Source organism: Nycticebus coucang, chromosome 22, assembly GCF_027406575.1.
Source record: "Nycticebus coucang isolate mNycCou1 chromosome 22, mNycCou1.pri, whole genome shotgun sequence".
Classification (NCBI taxonomy): Eukaryota; Metazoa; Chordata; class Mammalia; order Primates; family Lorisidae; genus Nycticebus; species Nycticebus coucang.
The window spans coordinates 7,111,319-7,125,192 of record NC_069801.1 but is presented as its reverse complement, the minus strand read 5'-3'; the positions used below and the strand labels follow the sequence as shown (position 1 = coordinate 7,125,192).

At 41.8% G+C, this 13,874-nt stretch overlaps 1 protein-coding gene across 5 annotated transcripts in view; it reads right to left on the bottom strand.

The window, feature by feature from the left end:
- The window catches only part of UBE4B (ubiquitination factor E4B), a 132,649-nt gene that overhangs the window by 40,303 nt on the left and 78,472 nt on the right, over positions 1-13,874 (bottom strand). For all 5 annotated transcript variants that reach the window (XM_053577260.1, XM_053577261.1, XM_053577263.1 and 2 more), the window contains 4 exons: positions 10,049-10,190; positions 8,451-8,551; positions 6,147-6,261; positions 811-894 (listed from right to left, as the gene is read on the bottom strand). In XM_053577260.1, the coding sequence (XP_053433235.1) occupies positions 811-894; positions 6,147-6,261; positions 8,451-8,551; positions 10,049-10,190 (442 nt within the window). The remainder of the gene's footprint in view (positions 1-810; positions 895-6,146; positions 6,262-8,450; positions 8,552-10,048; positions 10,191-13,874) is intronic.

Below are 13,874 nucleotides of genomic sequence, written 5' to 3'. Positions count from 1 at the left end.
AGCAGTTGCATAAAAGGAGCAAATACAGTAAAAAAGAACATCTATTTAACCACGGCCTCAATTTACTAAAGACTGTATTTATACACAGAATAATGTTTTCCTTAATATTTCTACAATTAAAAGTATTCACTAATACTTCAAAATATTTTTCTCCAAAATTTTCAAAGTACATTCAATACAAAAAAGAGCCTTTTACTTTCATTCTGATTCTAGTATTTCATAACAGTCAAGTCCCTGCCATGAGAATTTAGCCCAAGAGGCTGTCTACAATTTATGCTTGCTCTAAGCGTCGTAAGGGGCTGAGCTGATCTGCGCTTCCAGGAAAGGCCTGCAAGAGAAGTGCACGACCTCAGGAAACGGGGAAGATGAATATCAGTTACCCTGAGATTTTCTGCACAAAAGTCAATACATAAACAATACAAAACTGTATTATGTTCACAGTTTAACTTGGCCTTTCTGACAGTCTTTTAAATAACAAATTTTATCCCAAACATGGTATGCTCATTGCTAGGAGAATTGGAAGGACACCACCAATAATGATCTTTTTCATAAGCTATGTAATATGGGGAGGCACATTTTAATAAGGGCATCGCTGACTCCTGCCTAGGACTTGGACAGGCAGAGTATGTTCCGGGTGCTAACTGTCTTCACTGAGGCATCTCACTGCACACCCAACACTCGGCATGGCCAACAAAATTTCACAAATTTGAAAACAAGGTTGATCATGGACCTAAAAGAAAAGTGTATGTTAAAATAATCTAAAAGAAAAACATCTATTGAATAGGTTCATGAAAAAGAACAAAGTTTTACCATGAGAGGGTATTTAAAGTAGTCACTGTCGAGAGAGCACTCTTTGGCAGCAAAAGCCAGGCCTTGTAAAATGGGGATAAAGATCTGTAAGAAAAAAAAAAAAAAGAAATAAGAAGTTTAAGAAAATCTAAGACTAGAAAGCATGTCAAATAAGGTACTGAATCTGAATGTCCAGGCATTTCCATTCTTTTCCTAAAGAAAGCTTAGAGTTTCTAATTCAGAGTGTTGATCCGTCCTTTAACAAGGCTAAATGTAAAATAATGAAGCCGAATTCTCCAGAAAGAAGAGGGTTTTGGTGACCCCAAATCTCTGGCAGGATTCAACAGAAACTCACAAATTTGGAGCCTGCTAAAGGATCGTCCAAGGGTCCGAACTCTGACCAACTAAATTCTGCACATCTCAGCTACCAGTCCATGTCTAGGATTACAGGCACAAGTCACCAAGCCCGGCCTGCAATACCTGGTCTTAAAAAAAAGAAGAGGAGGAGGAGGAGACAAACAGAAGTTCTAGAATAACAAAAATAAATTGTATCACTGGTCTTCTAGAGAAGTTTTTCAACATTTTTTTCAGGAATCCCCTTAGTAAAATATCTTTACCTTTTCTAGTAGAGCTATCCTCTTGTGCAAGTTGGGCTTAATTTGTAATAAATAAACATAATTTTACTAAGCATAATATTTTTCAAACAGTCAAAATTACATTATTTATGTGATCTATATATTTTAAATAATTTTCTTATTTTAATATATCTCCCAGCTGATTTAAAAAATGCTACAAATATTCATCTCTAATCCTAAATTCTGTTACTCATTTATGTATGTCTGTAATATCACTCAAAGATTAAAAAAAAGGTAGAAAGTTTAATGAAAGAATTAATACGCATTTGGTGCTCTTTTAAGACAAAAGGTAAATGCTGTGTTTCAATTTCGCGGCTGGATTCCACTCATCTTTTCTCTCCCAGTGAAACATGTGGTTGAATATAAGACAAGACAATGAGCCGTTAAGGCTGATGGTCGAAAAGGGATCAGAATTCTGGGGTTAAAACTAAACATGTCCATGTGATTATACGACACTATAAATGTATTAAATGCCACCATATTATACATATGAAAATAGTGATTTTCATATTACGTGGATTATGACTCAGTTAAAAAAACCCAACAGGTCATTTCATAATCTCTGTGTAAACTGGTTTATGAATACAATAGGGTGATTGCCGGACTGATGTGTGACATAGTTAAAATTGCTACGTGGGTTGCTCAAATGACATCTTTTTGAAAAGGACAAGTAGGGCGGCGCCTGTGGCTCAGTCGGTAGGGCACCGGCCCCATATACCGAGGGTGACGGGTTCAAACCTGGCCCCGGCCAAACTGCAACCAAAAAATAGCCGGGCGTTGTGGCGGGCGCCTGTAGTCCCAGCCACTCGGGAGGTTGAGGCAAGAGAATTGCTTAAGCCCAGGAGTTGGAGGTTGCTGTGAGCTGTGTGAGGCCACGGCACTCTACCGAGGGCCATAAAGTGAGACTCTGTCTCTACAAAAAAAAAAAAGGACAAGTATTCTAATTAAGGCCCATTACATGGATAAGACAGTTATTTACTTTCATTGGAGTTCACTTATCTTTCTAAAGGAAAAAGGGGCCAGACAAGGTGAGTCATGCTCGTAATCCTAGCACTCTGGGAGGCCAAGGCAGGTGGACTGCTAGAGATCAGGAGTTTCAGAACAGCCTGAGCAAGAGTGAGACGCCATCTCTAAAAAATAGCCGGGTCTTATATATAGTGGGAGCCTATAGTCACAGCTACTTGGGAGACTGAGGCAAGAGGATCATTTGAGCCCAAGAGTTTGAGGTTGCTATGAGGTATGACACCATGGCACTCTATCAGGGGCAAGAAAGAGACTGTTAAAAAAAAAAACAAAACTAACGGAGGGAGGGGAGTGGGGCCTTGGTGTGTGCCACACCTTTTGGGGGCAAGACACGATCGCAAGAGGGATTTTACCTAACAAATGCAATCAGTGTAACCTGGCTTATTGAACCCTCAATGAATCCCCAACAATAAAAAAAAAAAAAAAAGAACTAACAAAATAAAAAATAAAGGCAAAAAGCTCACTATGCTGCCTTTAATATTCCTGTAAGTCAATGAGACCATAATTTAGGATAAGCAGTTAAGAATTCTGGACAGACTATACAACACTAACTGGAATGTCCACTCTCAACTCCTGGATTCTTCTTATTAACGTTTTCAAGATTACTGAAAATACAATTCCAGAGAATTAAAAGGTCTTAAAATTAATAATTATGAATAACTATTAGGTATAAAACAGAATAAAAGGAATCAAACCAATTATAGCTATTGCCTCTGTTATTTCCTTTAGTCACAGAAAAAGAAATGATGACACAGCAAACCATAAGAAATATAAAAATCCTTTCATCAAGGGAAGCAACTTGTGTGAAGGTTGCTGAGGCAAAGTGCTTACTTTACAGAACAGGTCCATAAACAGTGATAAAGATGTTCTTGCCAAAATTTCACCTTGGAAGAAACCTTCAAGACTAAGTAAACAGTTTTACTATTTTTTTTTTTTTATATATGGAGAGACTGGTTGAGAGTGCAGATCAGAGGAGCTTGGAAAAGAGGGCAGGAGAATTCTCTACCAGGATAGGCTGCATCATTTGCCCTGCCCTGTGCAAAATTGAAATGCAGGTCCCTATTAAAAGCTGATTGAGAATTTTTTTTTTTTTTTTTTTTTTTTAGAGACAGAGTCTCACTGTACCGCCCTTGGTAGAGTGCCGTGGCGTCACACGGCTCACAGCAACCTCTAACTCTTGGGCTTACGCGATTCTTTGCCTCAGCCTCCCGAGTAGCTGGGACTACAGGCGCCCGCCACAACGCCCGGCTATTTTTTTTTTTGTTGTTGTTGCAGTTTGGCCGGGGCCGGGTTTGAACCCGCCACCCTCGGCATATGGGGCCGGCGCCCTACTCACTGAGCCACAGGCGCCGCCCGAGAATTTCTTTTTTATTTATTTATTTTTTATTGTTAAATCATAGCTGTGTTCATTAGTGCAATCGCCTGTACCCATTCTAAGATGCACCATAGATGTGGTCCCGCCCATTACCCTCCCTCCATCAAAACCTACCTCCTCCCTTCCCTTCCTTGGCCCTTTCCCCATAGTCTTGTGCTATAGTTGGGTTATAGTCTCCATGTGAAAGCTATAATTTAGCTTCACAGTAGGGCTGAGTACATTGGATACTTTTTCTTCCATTCCTGAGATACTTTGCTAAGAAGAATATGTTCCAGCTCCATCCATGTAAACATGAAAGAGGTAAAGTCTCCATCTTTCTTTAAGGCTGCATAGTATTCCATGGTATACATGTACCACAATTTGCTAGTCCATTCGTGGGTGGATGGGCACTTGGGCTTCTTCCATGATTTAGCAATTATGAATTGGGCTGCAATAAACATTCTGGTACAGATGTCTTTGTTATATTGTGACTTTTGGTCTTCTGGGTATAAACCTAGTAAAGGAATTATAGGATCGAATGGCATGTCTATTTTTAGGTCTCTAAGTATTCTCCAAACATCCTTCCAGAAGGAACGTATTAGTGGGCATTCCCACCAGCAGTGTAGAAGTGTGCCCTTTCCTCCACATCCACACCAACATTTCTGGTTTTGAGACTTTGTTATGTGGGCTACTCTTAACTGGGGTTAGGTGATATCTCAGAGTAGTTTTGATTTGCATTTCTCTGATGATTAAGGATGATGAGCTTTTTTTCATGTGTTTCTAGATTTTGCGTCGGTCTTCTTTAGAGAAGTTTCCCTTTAAGTCCCTTGCCCACCCTCAGATGGGGTCACATGTTCTTTTCTTGCTAATAAATTTGAGTTCTCTGTGGATTCTGGTTATTAGACCTTTGTCGGAGGTATAACCTGCAAATATTTTCTCCCATTCTGAGGGCTGCCTGCTTGCTTTACTCACTATGTTCTTGGCTGTGCAGAAGCTTTTTAGTTTGATCAGATCCCAGTAGTGTATTTTTGATACTGCTTCAATTGCCTGGGGAGTCTTCCTCACAAAATATTCACCCAGGCCGATTCCTTCAAGAGTTTTCCCTGCACTTTCTTCAAGTATTTTTATAGTTTCATGTCTTAAGTTTAAATCTTTTATCCAGTGAGAGTCTATCTTAGTTAATGGTAAAAGGTGTGGGTCCAGTTTCAATATTCTACAGGTTGCCAGCCAGTTTACCCAGCACCATTTGTTAAATAGGGAATCTTTTCCCCACTGAATGTTTTTAATTGGCTTGTCAAAGATCAAATAACGGTAAGTAGCTGGATCCGTCTCTTGGTTCTCTATTCGGTTCCAGACATCTAATTCTCTGCTTTTGTGCCAGTACCATGCTGTTTTGATCACTATGGATTTATAGTAACAGTTTTACTATTAAACATCATGTATCTTCATTTTCACTTAACTTTATGCAATGAAATAGCAAAACAATGTATCAGTACTTGATGGAATAATAGTGAGAAACGAGACACCTCTCCTAGTTTCGTGCTTAGAAAAACAAAGATTCTAGGGCAGTGCCTATGGCTCAAAGGAGTGGGGCACCGGAGGTGGCGGGTTCAAAACCCAGCCCCAGCCAAAAACTGGAAAAAAAGAAAAACAAAAGAAAACAAAGATTCTAAATGACAAGCAAACTGCCATGGAACTAATTGGGTTGTTATTTGATTCATCTTACAAACTCAGAGAATGAATTTTTAGCACTGCTGGCTGGCAAATGCACAGCATGTTCTTGGTGCTGTTCTGTTGTTATAAAAGCTCCCTGACCCAGCTGCTTGGGAGGCTGAGGCAAGAGAATTGCTTGAGCCCAGGAGTTGGAGGTTGCTGTGAGCTGTGTGAGGCCACGGCACTCTACCAAGGGCCATAAAGTGAGACTCTGTCTCTACAAAAAAAAAAAAAAAAAAAAGCTCCCTGAAATCAGGGACCGAGCCTTATATACTCTCTTCCTGTCTCCCAAAGCACCTAGCATACACTTGGTCTAAGAAACTCTTGGTCGATGAGCATATTATCTGACTCTAGCTGTCAATTCTAATTCCTCAAAAAATAATCTCAAGTAGATTTTTTCCCTAACCGAATAATCATATTATGTTTAAATACAGAAACAAAATTTTTTCAATATGAGGTATATTTAGAAATCAGCCTCAGCAGCCCAAGAGCTGGAGGTTGCTGTGAGCTGTGAAGCCTTGGCGCTCTACCGAAGGCGACAGTGTACGACTCTGTCTCTAGAAAAAAAGGAAATCAGCCTCAGCATAGAAACACTTGAGTGGAAAGTTGCAGTAGCAAACTCACAACCATACCTGCTTAAACACTTCTTCATCCTGGTGGGTGGTTCTCACCAGTTCTTGAATGAAGCCATACGGGAGGTTCCTGCACAGCATGTACGGTACTAGAAAGGACGGCTGCTGCATGGACCTGTGGACCCACGGAAAGGAGGGCATGCCATTTAATCCACTTACTACCACGTAACAAAAGGAGCACACGCAAAATCACGGCAGTCACAACTACCCAGCCACATGTCAAACTTGAAATCACCCAAATGTTCTGAAGGACGGTTTTAGACAAAAATAACCCTTCTCATTAGTAATCATTTTTTGGCATTTTTAACGAGATACTATAGGAAGTTTAAAAGAATCCATCTTTTCCTACATAGAATACTTTAAAAATGAAACATTAAAATGAATCATAAAAAAAAAAAAAAAGAATCATTATATGTTTCTTTTACTTGTTTATGTTTCATCCAAACTGAGGAGAAAAAAGATTAGTAGTGGCTGAGGACATTTAAAAATTTCATTATTAATTTTAACCATGAAACATTTTTTGAGTTTTGGTTCATGTACACAATTTTCCTTCTTTTGGAAAAGATTCATGGCGGTGCCCATAGCTCAGTGAGTAGGGCGCCGGCCACATACACCCAGGCTGGCAGCTTCAAACCTGGCCTGGGCCTGCTAAACAACAATGACAACTGCAACAAAAAGTAGCTGGGCAGGTGGCGGGCGCCTGTAGTCCCGGCTACTAGGGAGGCTGAGGGAAGAGAATCACTTGAGCCCAAGAGTTTGAAGTTGCTGTGAGCTGTGACGCCACAGCACACTACTGAGTGCAACATAGTGAGACTCTGTCTCAAAAAAAAAAATGAAAACATTCAAAAAATACTTTTTCATTCTGAACACCCATTATGAATAAATGTAACTTTACTCATTCTAAATCAATAAATGTATACTAAATGAATAAATTAGTAACTAAAATCCTTTAAATTATTTTCTACATAAAAGAAATAAAGTATACTCTATTTTTTTTTTTTTTTTTTGTAGAGACAGAGTCTCACTTTATGGCCCTCGGTAGAGTGCCGTGGCCTCACACGGCTCACAGCAACCTCCAACTCCTGGGCTTAAGTGATTCTCTTGTCTCAGCCTCCCAAGTAGCTGGGACTACAGGCGCCCGCCACAACGCCCGGCTATTTTTGGTTGCAGTTTGGCCGGGGCCGGGTTTGAACTCGCCACCCTTGGTATATGGGGCCGGCGCCTTACCGACTGAGCCACAGGCGCCGCCCAGTATACTCTATTTTTAAAAACTTGAAACTTTTATGGACCTCTCAAAAACAAATAATGTAATACTCTGGGTGATTTCACAAATTATCCATTCCATTACTGTTCTTTATTACTGAATGACAGAAATTGACTGTGTGATATATGGAAGGTGATGATCTACACATTTAAAAGCAGTTGCTTTTACACTAAATTATTAATTTTCTGCCTTGATATCAAAATATTTCAACAATAGTCTATTTCAAAAAGTACACAGAACTCTTAAAATATAGCTAATTTTCTATTCTTTTTTTTTTTTTTTTTTAAAGCAATGGGCTCTCACTCTGTTGTCCAGGCTGGAGTACAGTGGAGCAATCACAGCTCACTGCAGCCTTGAATTCCTGGGCTCAGCCAATCCTCCTGCAAAGCAGCTGAGACAACAGGCGTGTGCCACCATACCCTGCCAGTTTTTCTTATATTCTGTACAGACAGTGTCTTGCTATGTTGCCCAAGCTGGACTTGAACTCCTGCTTCAATCAATCTTCCTGCCATGGCCTCTCAAAGTACTGGGATTACAAGCATAAGCCACTGCACCCGGGCCTAATTTCTTTTTAAAATATGCTTTATGCTACTTTAAAAGATGAGGAAGAGGGCGGCACCTGTGGCTCAGTCGGTAAGGCGCCGGCCCCATATACCGAGGGTGGCGGGTTCAAACCTGGCCCCAGCCAAACTGCAACCAAAAAATAGCTGGGCGTTGTGGCGGGCACCTGTAGTCCCAGCTACTTGGGAGGCTGAGGCAAGAGAATCGCTTAAGCCCAGGAGTTGGAGGTTGCTGTGAGCTGTGTGATGCCACGGCACTCTACCGAGGGCCATAAAGTGAGACTCTGTCTCTACAAAAAAAAAAAAAAAGAAGATGAGGAAGAAAGGATGCTTTATTTTCATAGTATTTTAGAGACAGAAAGGAACCTCAGGAATCATTTAATCAAATACTGTTATGGTGAAGAAGACAGTTATCCAGGGTAGTGCAGAATGGCTGGACAGCCTGATGCCCACTGATGGACATCCAACGGTTCTTCCCACCTCGGCTGCGTCAGGGAGCCTTGCAGCACTAATGCAGTGTGGGATATGCACTGCGAGCGGATGTTGCTCAGAAGCTGGCTGACTGCTGGCTGGCTGCACATCTGAAAAAGAAAGGCAGCAGTTACAAGGGCAAGAAACACGCACAATAATCCTGTGCTGCTGAAAACTGACAAAAGCCAGAGACATTGAGGGCCAGAAAATGCACCTTGCTCTTCTCAAACACAGTTTCACTTGGTCGCCATGAGTAGACCGTGGTAGTGTCATAGCTCACAGCAACCTCAAACTCTTGGCTTGAGCAATCCTCCTGCCTCAGCCTCCCAAGCAGCTGGGACTATAGGTGCCTACAATGACGCCCAGATAGTTTTTTACTTTTAGTAGAGACGAGATCTGGCTCTTGCTTAGGCTGGTCTCCAACTCATGAGCTCAAGCAATCCACCCACCTTCGCCTCCCAGAGTGCTAGGATCACAGGCATGAGCTGCTGCGCCCGGCTGCTTTTCTCTTCTTTTATTCATAACGAACAAGCTACAGTAACTGAGACTTCCAAGCATACGGCCTGTGGTGAAAGCAATGGTCAGAGAAGAAAGAAGTGGAGGCCCGAGGGGATCCTGAGGAAGCTCGGAGCTCTGCCTGCCCTCTGCACTTTCAAGCCACAAAGAAGTCTTTCACAAATATGAAACTAACCAGAGAACAACTGCGATGTAAAACTATGCTAGAACCAGAACATGAAACAGGAATAAAATGAGGAAGCAATGAAGTCGGTCAGCACAAAATAGGTGGAAAGGTATAGCTTACTGAGAGTTTAAACGTGGCCTTGCAACTTGACGCTCGTGATTCTATGTGATTACTCTATGATTCTGGACAGTTACATATAATCTCTCTGAGTTTCATTTGTTGATTCATACAGTCCAGGTTCCACTGGACTAACTGAGCGCCTGAGAGAATAAGTTAGTGTAGACTTGGCACAGACCTTTGGTGGTCAACAGGGGCTCCATTATGGTGATCACAACAGACTACCAGAGATTACCAGGGCCCTGTGCACCCAGCTACAACAAAGTCGAGAGAGGACTCTGAAGCCAGGCCACCTGGGTTCACATTTTGGCCCTGTCACTTCTTCCCTCCCCTAGTGAGTGAGTACCACGAGGGTAGGGATCTCTGTTTTGTTCAGTGATAGAATCCACCTTCCTAGCACAGTGCCTGGCACGTAGCAGATACTTTGTAACTACTTTACTGATTAAATAAATGAATAAATGCTCCTGGGGGCATAGTTTATCACACAAATAACTGGGATTTTAAGAAAAATTGACTCGGGCGGCGCCTGTGGCTCAGTCGGTAAGGGGCAGGCCCCATATACTGAGGGCGGTGGGTTCAAACCCGGCCCTGCTGAACTGCAACCAAAAAATAGTTGGGCGTTGTGGCGGGCGCCTATAGTCCCAGCTACTCGGGAGGCTGAGGCAAGAGAATCGCTTAAGCCCAGGAGTTGGAGGTTGCTGTGAGCTGTTTGATGCCATGGCACTCTACTGAGGGCCATAAAGTAAGACTCTGTCTCTATAAAAAAAAAAAAAAGAAAGAAAGAAAAATTGACTCTATTTCCCATTACCTTTGGTGCTTTTTTTTCCTCTATTCCAACTCGGTCAAAACACTCGATGAGGTAGTTCAGCATATCTGTCTCCTTGCAGGTTTCAATGGTAAAATGGTCACTGTAGGAATCCCAATTACTTGTTCCGCCAGAGGCTCCCAAACTTTGGAGAAGAGGAAGAAAAAAAAAGACGATTCTTATCTCCTCTTATTTCTTTTTGACAGAGTTTGCAGTTCTGCAGCAGAAAGCCTGTTAGGATTCCTGAGCCCATGACAAAGCACAAACACCCATGAAGCAGAGACTGGAGCTGCCTGATCCTTTCACCTGCTCCAAGCCCAACAATGGTAGTTTTGGATAAATATTTTATGGACGTAAGAAGGGGACCTATCCTTACCGGGGATGGCAACTCATAAAACCAGGAGGACTAAGAACTGCTACCCAGTGCTCAGTATGGGAAGGGATATCCCAGGTACTGAACCAAACTGACTGGCATCACTTGGACAGAACTGAAGGCTACGGCCACATTATACTCTTGCTCTCCCTCTTCAGGGGTGACGTTAACGGACTAACAAAATATCCCTCATCCTTATGACTTCTAGCATAGACCTTGAAAGGCTTCATCTGCTAGATGAATAGATACAATATTTAGAAAAATAGATATATCTGCTAGATGAAGCCTTTTAAGATCTATGCTAGAAGTCATAAGGGTGGGAACTTAGAAAAACAGTTAAAAAGAGATAGGAATTTATTTGCTATCAACACTAACATTTCCAAAACCATCAGTGAAATAGGCAAAGTAGTATAGTAAAAACAAAAACAAAACAAAAATCTTGCCCTAGCAATAAACAGACTTGGTTTCTAGTCCCAATCTGCTTATTACCTGAATCTAGACCCTCGATCTCATTTGCAGTAAGGCTTCCATAAAGGAACGTGGAAATGCTTTGTAAAAAAACAGGCAAGACACAGTGTGAAGCACTGCTATTATCAGTAATAATTATTCTCTGAGACACAAATAAACATAATCACAGGCATACGCTTGAGGAAATTAAAGTTAGAATCATTAACAATCGACAATCACATACCAAATCTGGTGTTTAAGTCCCAAATTGATTCGCCATACACAATAGATACAAAGAGATTAACCATGGCCTGGGGACAAGCAAGGAACTATGAAATGAAGAGGAAACTAGGAAACATAAACTTAGCAAAGGAATTACACACAGAAGAAGAGACAGGGACTCAGCACCTGTGGCTCAGAGGCTAAGGGCCCCAGCCATGTACACCGGAGCTGGCAGGTTCGAATCCAGTCCAGGCCTGCCAAACAATGATAACTGCAACCAAAAAAATAGCCGGGCGTTGTGGCGGACGCCTGTAGTCCCAGCTACTTGGGAGGCTGAGGCAAGAGAACTGCTTGAGCCCAACAGTTTGAGGTTGCTGTGAGCTTCTACCGAGGATGACAAAGTAAGATTTGGTCTCAAAAAAATAAAAAAGTAAAAACAGATGTGACAGGGTGGGAATATCAGGAATGTGAGAGACACACCCTGTTCAGCCCCTGGCAGACAGTTAATATCTAGAGACTAAAAGGACCAACAGGAATTCAGATACCAACAACATGCTTTACAGACAGATAGGCACCGTATTCTTGGAATACGGTTATGAGCCAAATAACATTTTGGTCAACAACCAACTGCATGTACCATGGTGGTCCATCCTGTAAGATGGTAAGATTATAATACCATACTTTTATAGTACCTTGTCAATGTTTAGATATGTTTATATACACAAACACCCACCACTGTACTACAATTACCTACACTACTACTCAGTACAATTATGTGCTGTACAGGTTTGCTCCCAGGCTTAGGAGCACTAGGCTAAACCCCGGAGCATAGTGGTGCAGCAGGCCGCACCATCTAGGTCTGTGCAAACACTCCAGGATATCAGAACCACAACAAAATCACCTAATGACATATTTCTCAGAATGTATGGCCATAGTTATGTGACACATGACTGTACACTTAACTGTCCTTAGAATTTTAGAAAAACACACATAATTAGGGCAGCGCCTGTGGCTCAGGGAGTAGGGCGCCGGTCCCATATGCCGGAGGTGGCGGGTTCAAACCTAGCCCCGGCCAAAAACCAAAAAAAAAAAAAAAAAGAAAAACACACATAATTGGCATTGGAATGAAATGCTGATCTTAACATATTTCAAAAAAGTTGTTTTAAGGTGAAAACAGTACCAGTTTGAAATCCAAGGCGTTCAGCCCAAAGCCTTGTGTAAATCTGACTATTACAACCTTCAATTTAGGTCTGATAGACTGAGGTGGAGTGGGTGCCAGGAGGCTGAGGGGTAGTCCCAGGCATGGAGGGACTACTCCCTAGTGGCTGAGCCACCCACAAGGCACTTCACCAGAGTCATGGCAAAGGCAGAACGGTCAGCATGGGAATCCTAAAAATAAAGACAATTAGTTCTTGTGTCTTTATAGCAACTAATTTTTGGTATACTTTACTATTAATTAATGGCAGGATCTGGTATCTGCTAATTGAACTGACAACTCCAGAAAGATGAGAATTGTAATAAAGTATAGGAAAAACATACATACAAGCAGAAAAAACATCAACAATTAGAACTGTGGTGAATCTTCAGAAGTAGAAAAGGGAAAAAGAGATATTTGTCTTTACTTGCAGCCCTCTTAATGCCAAGCTATCTCCAATCCTCCCTCTGCCATCTGAGATTAGTGACTTAGTCATTATATTCACTGCACTTCCCAAAGACCCACTTTGCTGATACAGGCTTATACCCAGACACAACTGGGGGTAACTTTCCTCTGGACAATGAAAATAAATCTTCTTCGGGCAATGCCTGTGGCTCAGTGGGTAGGGCGCCAATCTCATACACCAAGGGTAGTAGTTTGAACCCAGCTCCGGACAAACTCCAACAAAAAATAGCTGGGTGTTGTGGCGGGCACTGGTAGTCCCAGCTACTCAGGAGGTTGAGGCAAGAGAATTGCCTAAGCCCACGAGTTGGAGGTTGCTATGAGCGGTGACACCATGGCACTCTACCGAGGGCAATAAAGTGAGACTCTGTCTCTAAGGAAAAAAAGAAAGAAAGAAAGAAAGAAAATAGATTTTCCTCAGGTTTAAACTAAACATTTTTAAAAAATTAAAAAAAAAAAGAATGAGACAGAGTCTCACCATGTCACTATTGGTAGAGTGCCGTAGCATCATAGCTCACAGCAACCTCAAACTCTCGGTCTCAGGAGTTTAAGACGAGATTGAGCTAGAGTGAGACCCCGCAACTACAGGCGACCACCACAATGCCTGGTTATTTTTGTGCTGTTGTTGTAGTTGTCATTTTTGTTTGGCAGGCCTGGGCCTTGTTCAGACCTGCTGGCTCCGGTGTATGTGGTTGGTACCCTAGTCACTGAGCTACAGGCGCCGAGCCTAAACTGAAAATTTTAAACTAGACATTTTTTTGATCATAATTCCCATATTTCTCACATTTTTACATTTCTGGAATAAAAAGCATCTTAGGTTTGATGTCAATAGCTCCTTGCCAGCCAGGTCTTTGTAGATGAGTGAATTAAGGTATTGAATGGGGAAATTATTGTGGATTATCTAGGTAGACCCTAAATGCAATCGCTTGTTATAAGAAGGAGTCAGAGGATGTACGTGGTGGTTGACACATGTAATCTTAGCACTCTGGGAGGACAAAGTGGGAGATCACTTGAGCTCAGGAGTTTGAGATCGGCCTGACCAAGAGCAAGACCTTGTCTTTACCAAAAATAGAAAAATTTGCTGGGTGTGAAGGATAGAGCAAGACCCTGTCTGCAACAGAAAAATCCTT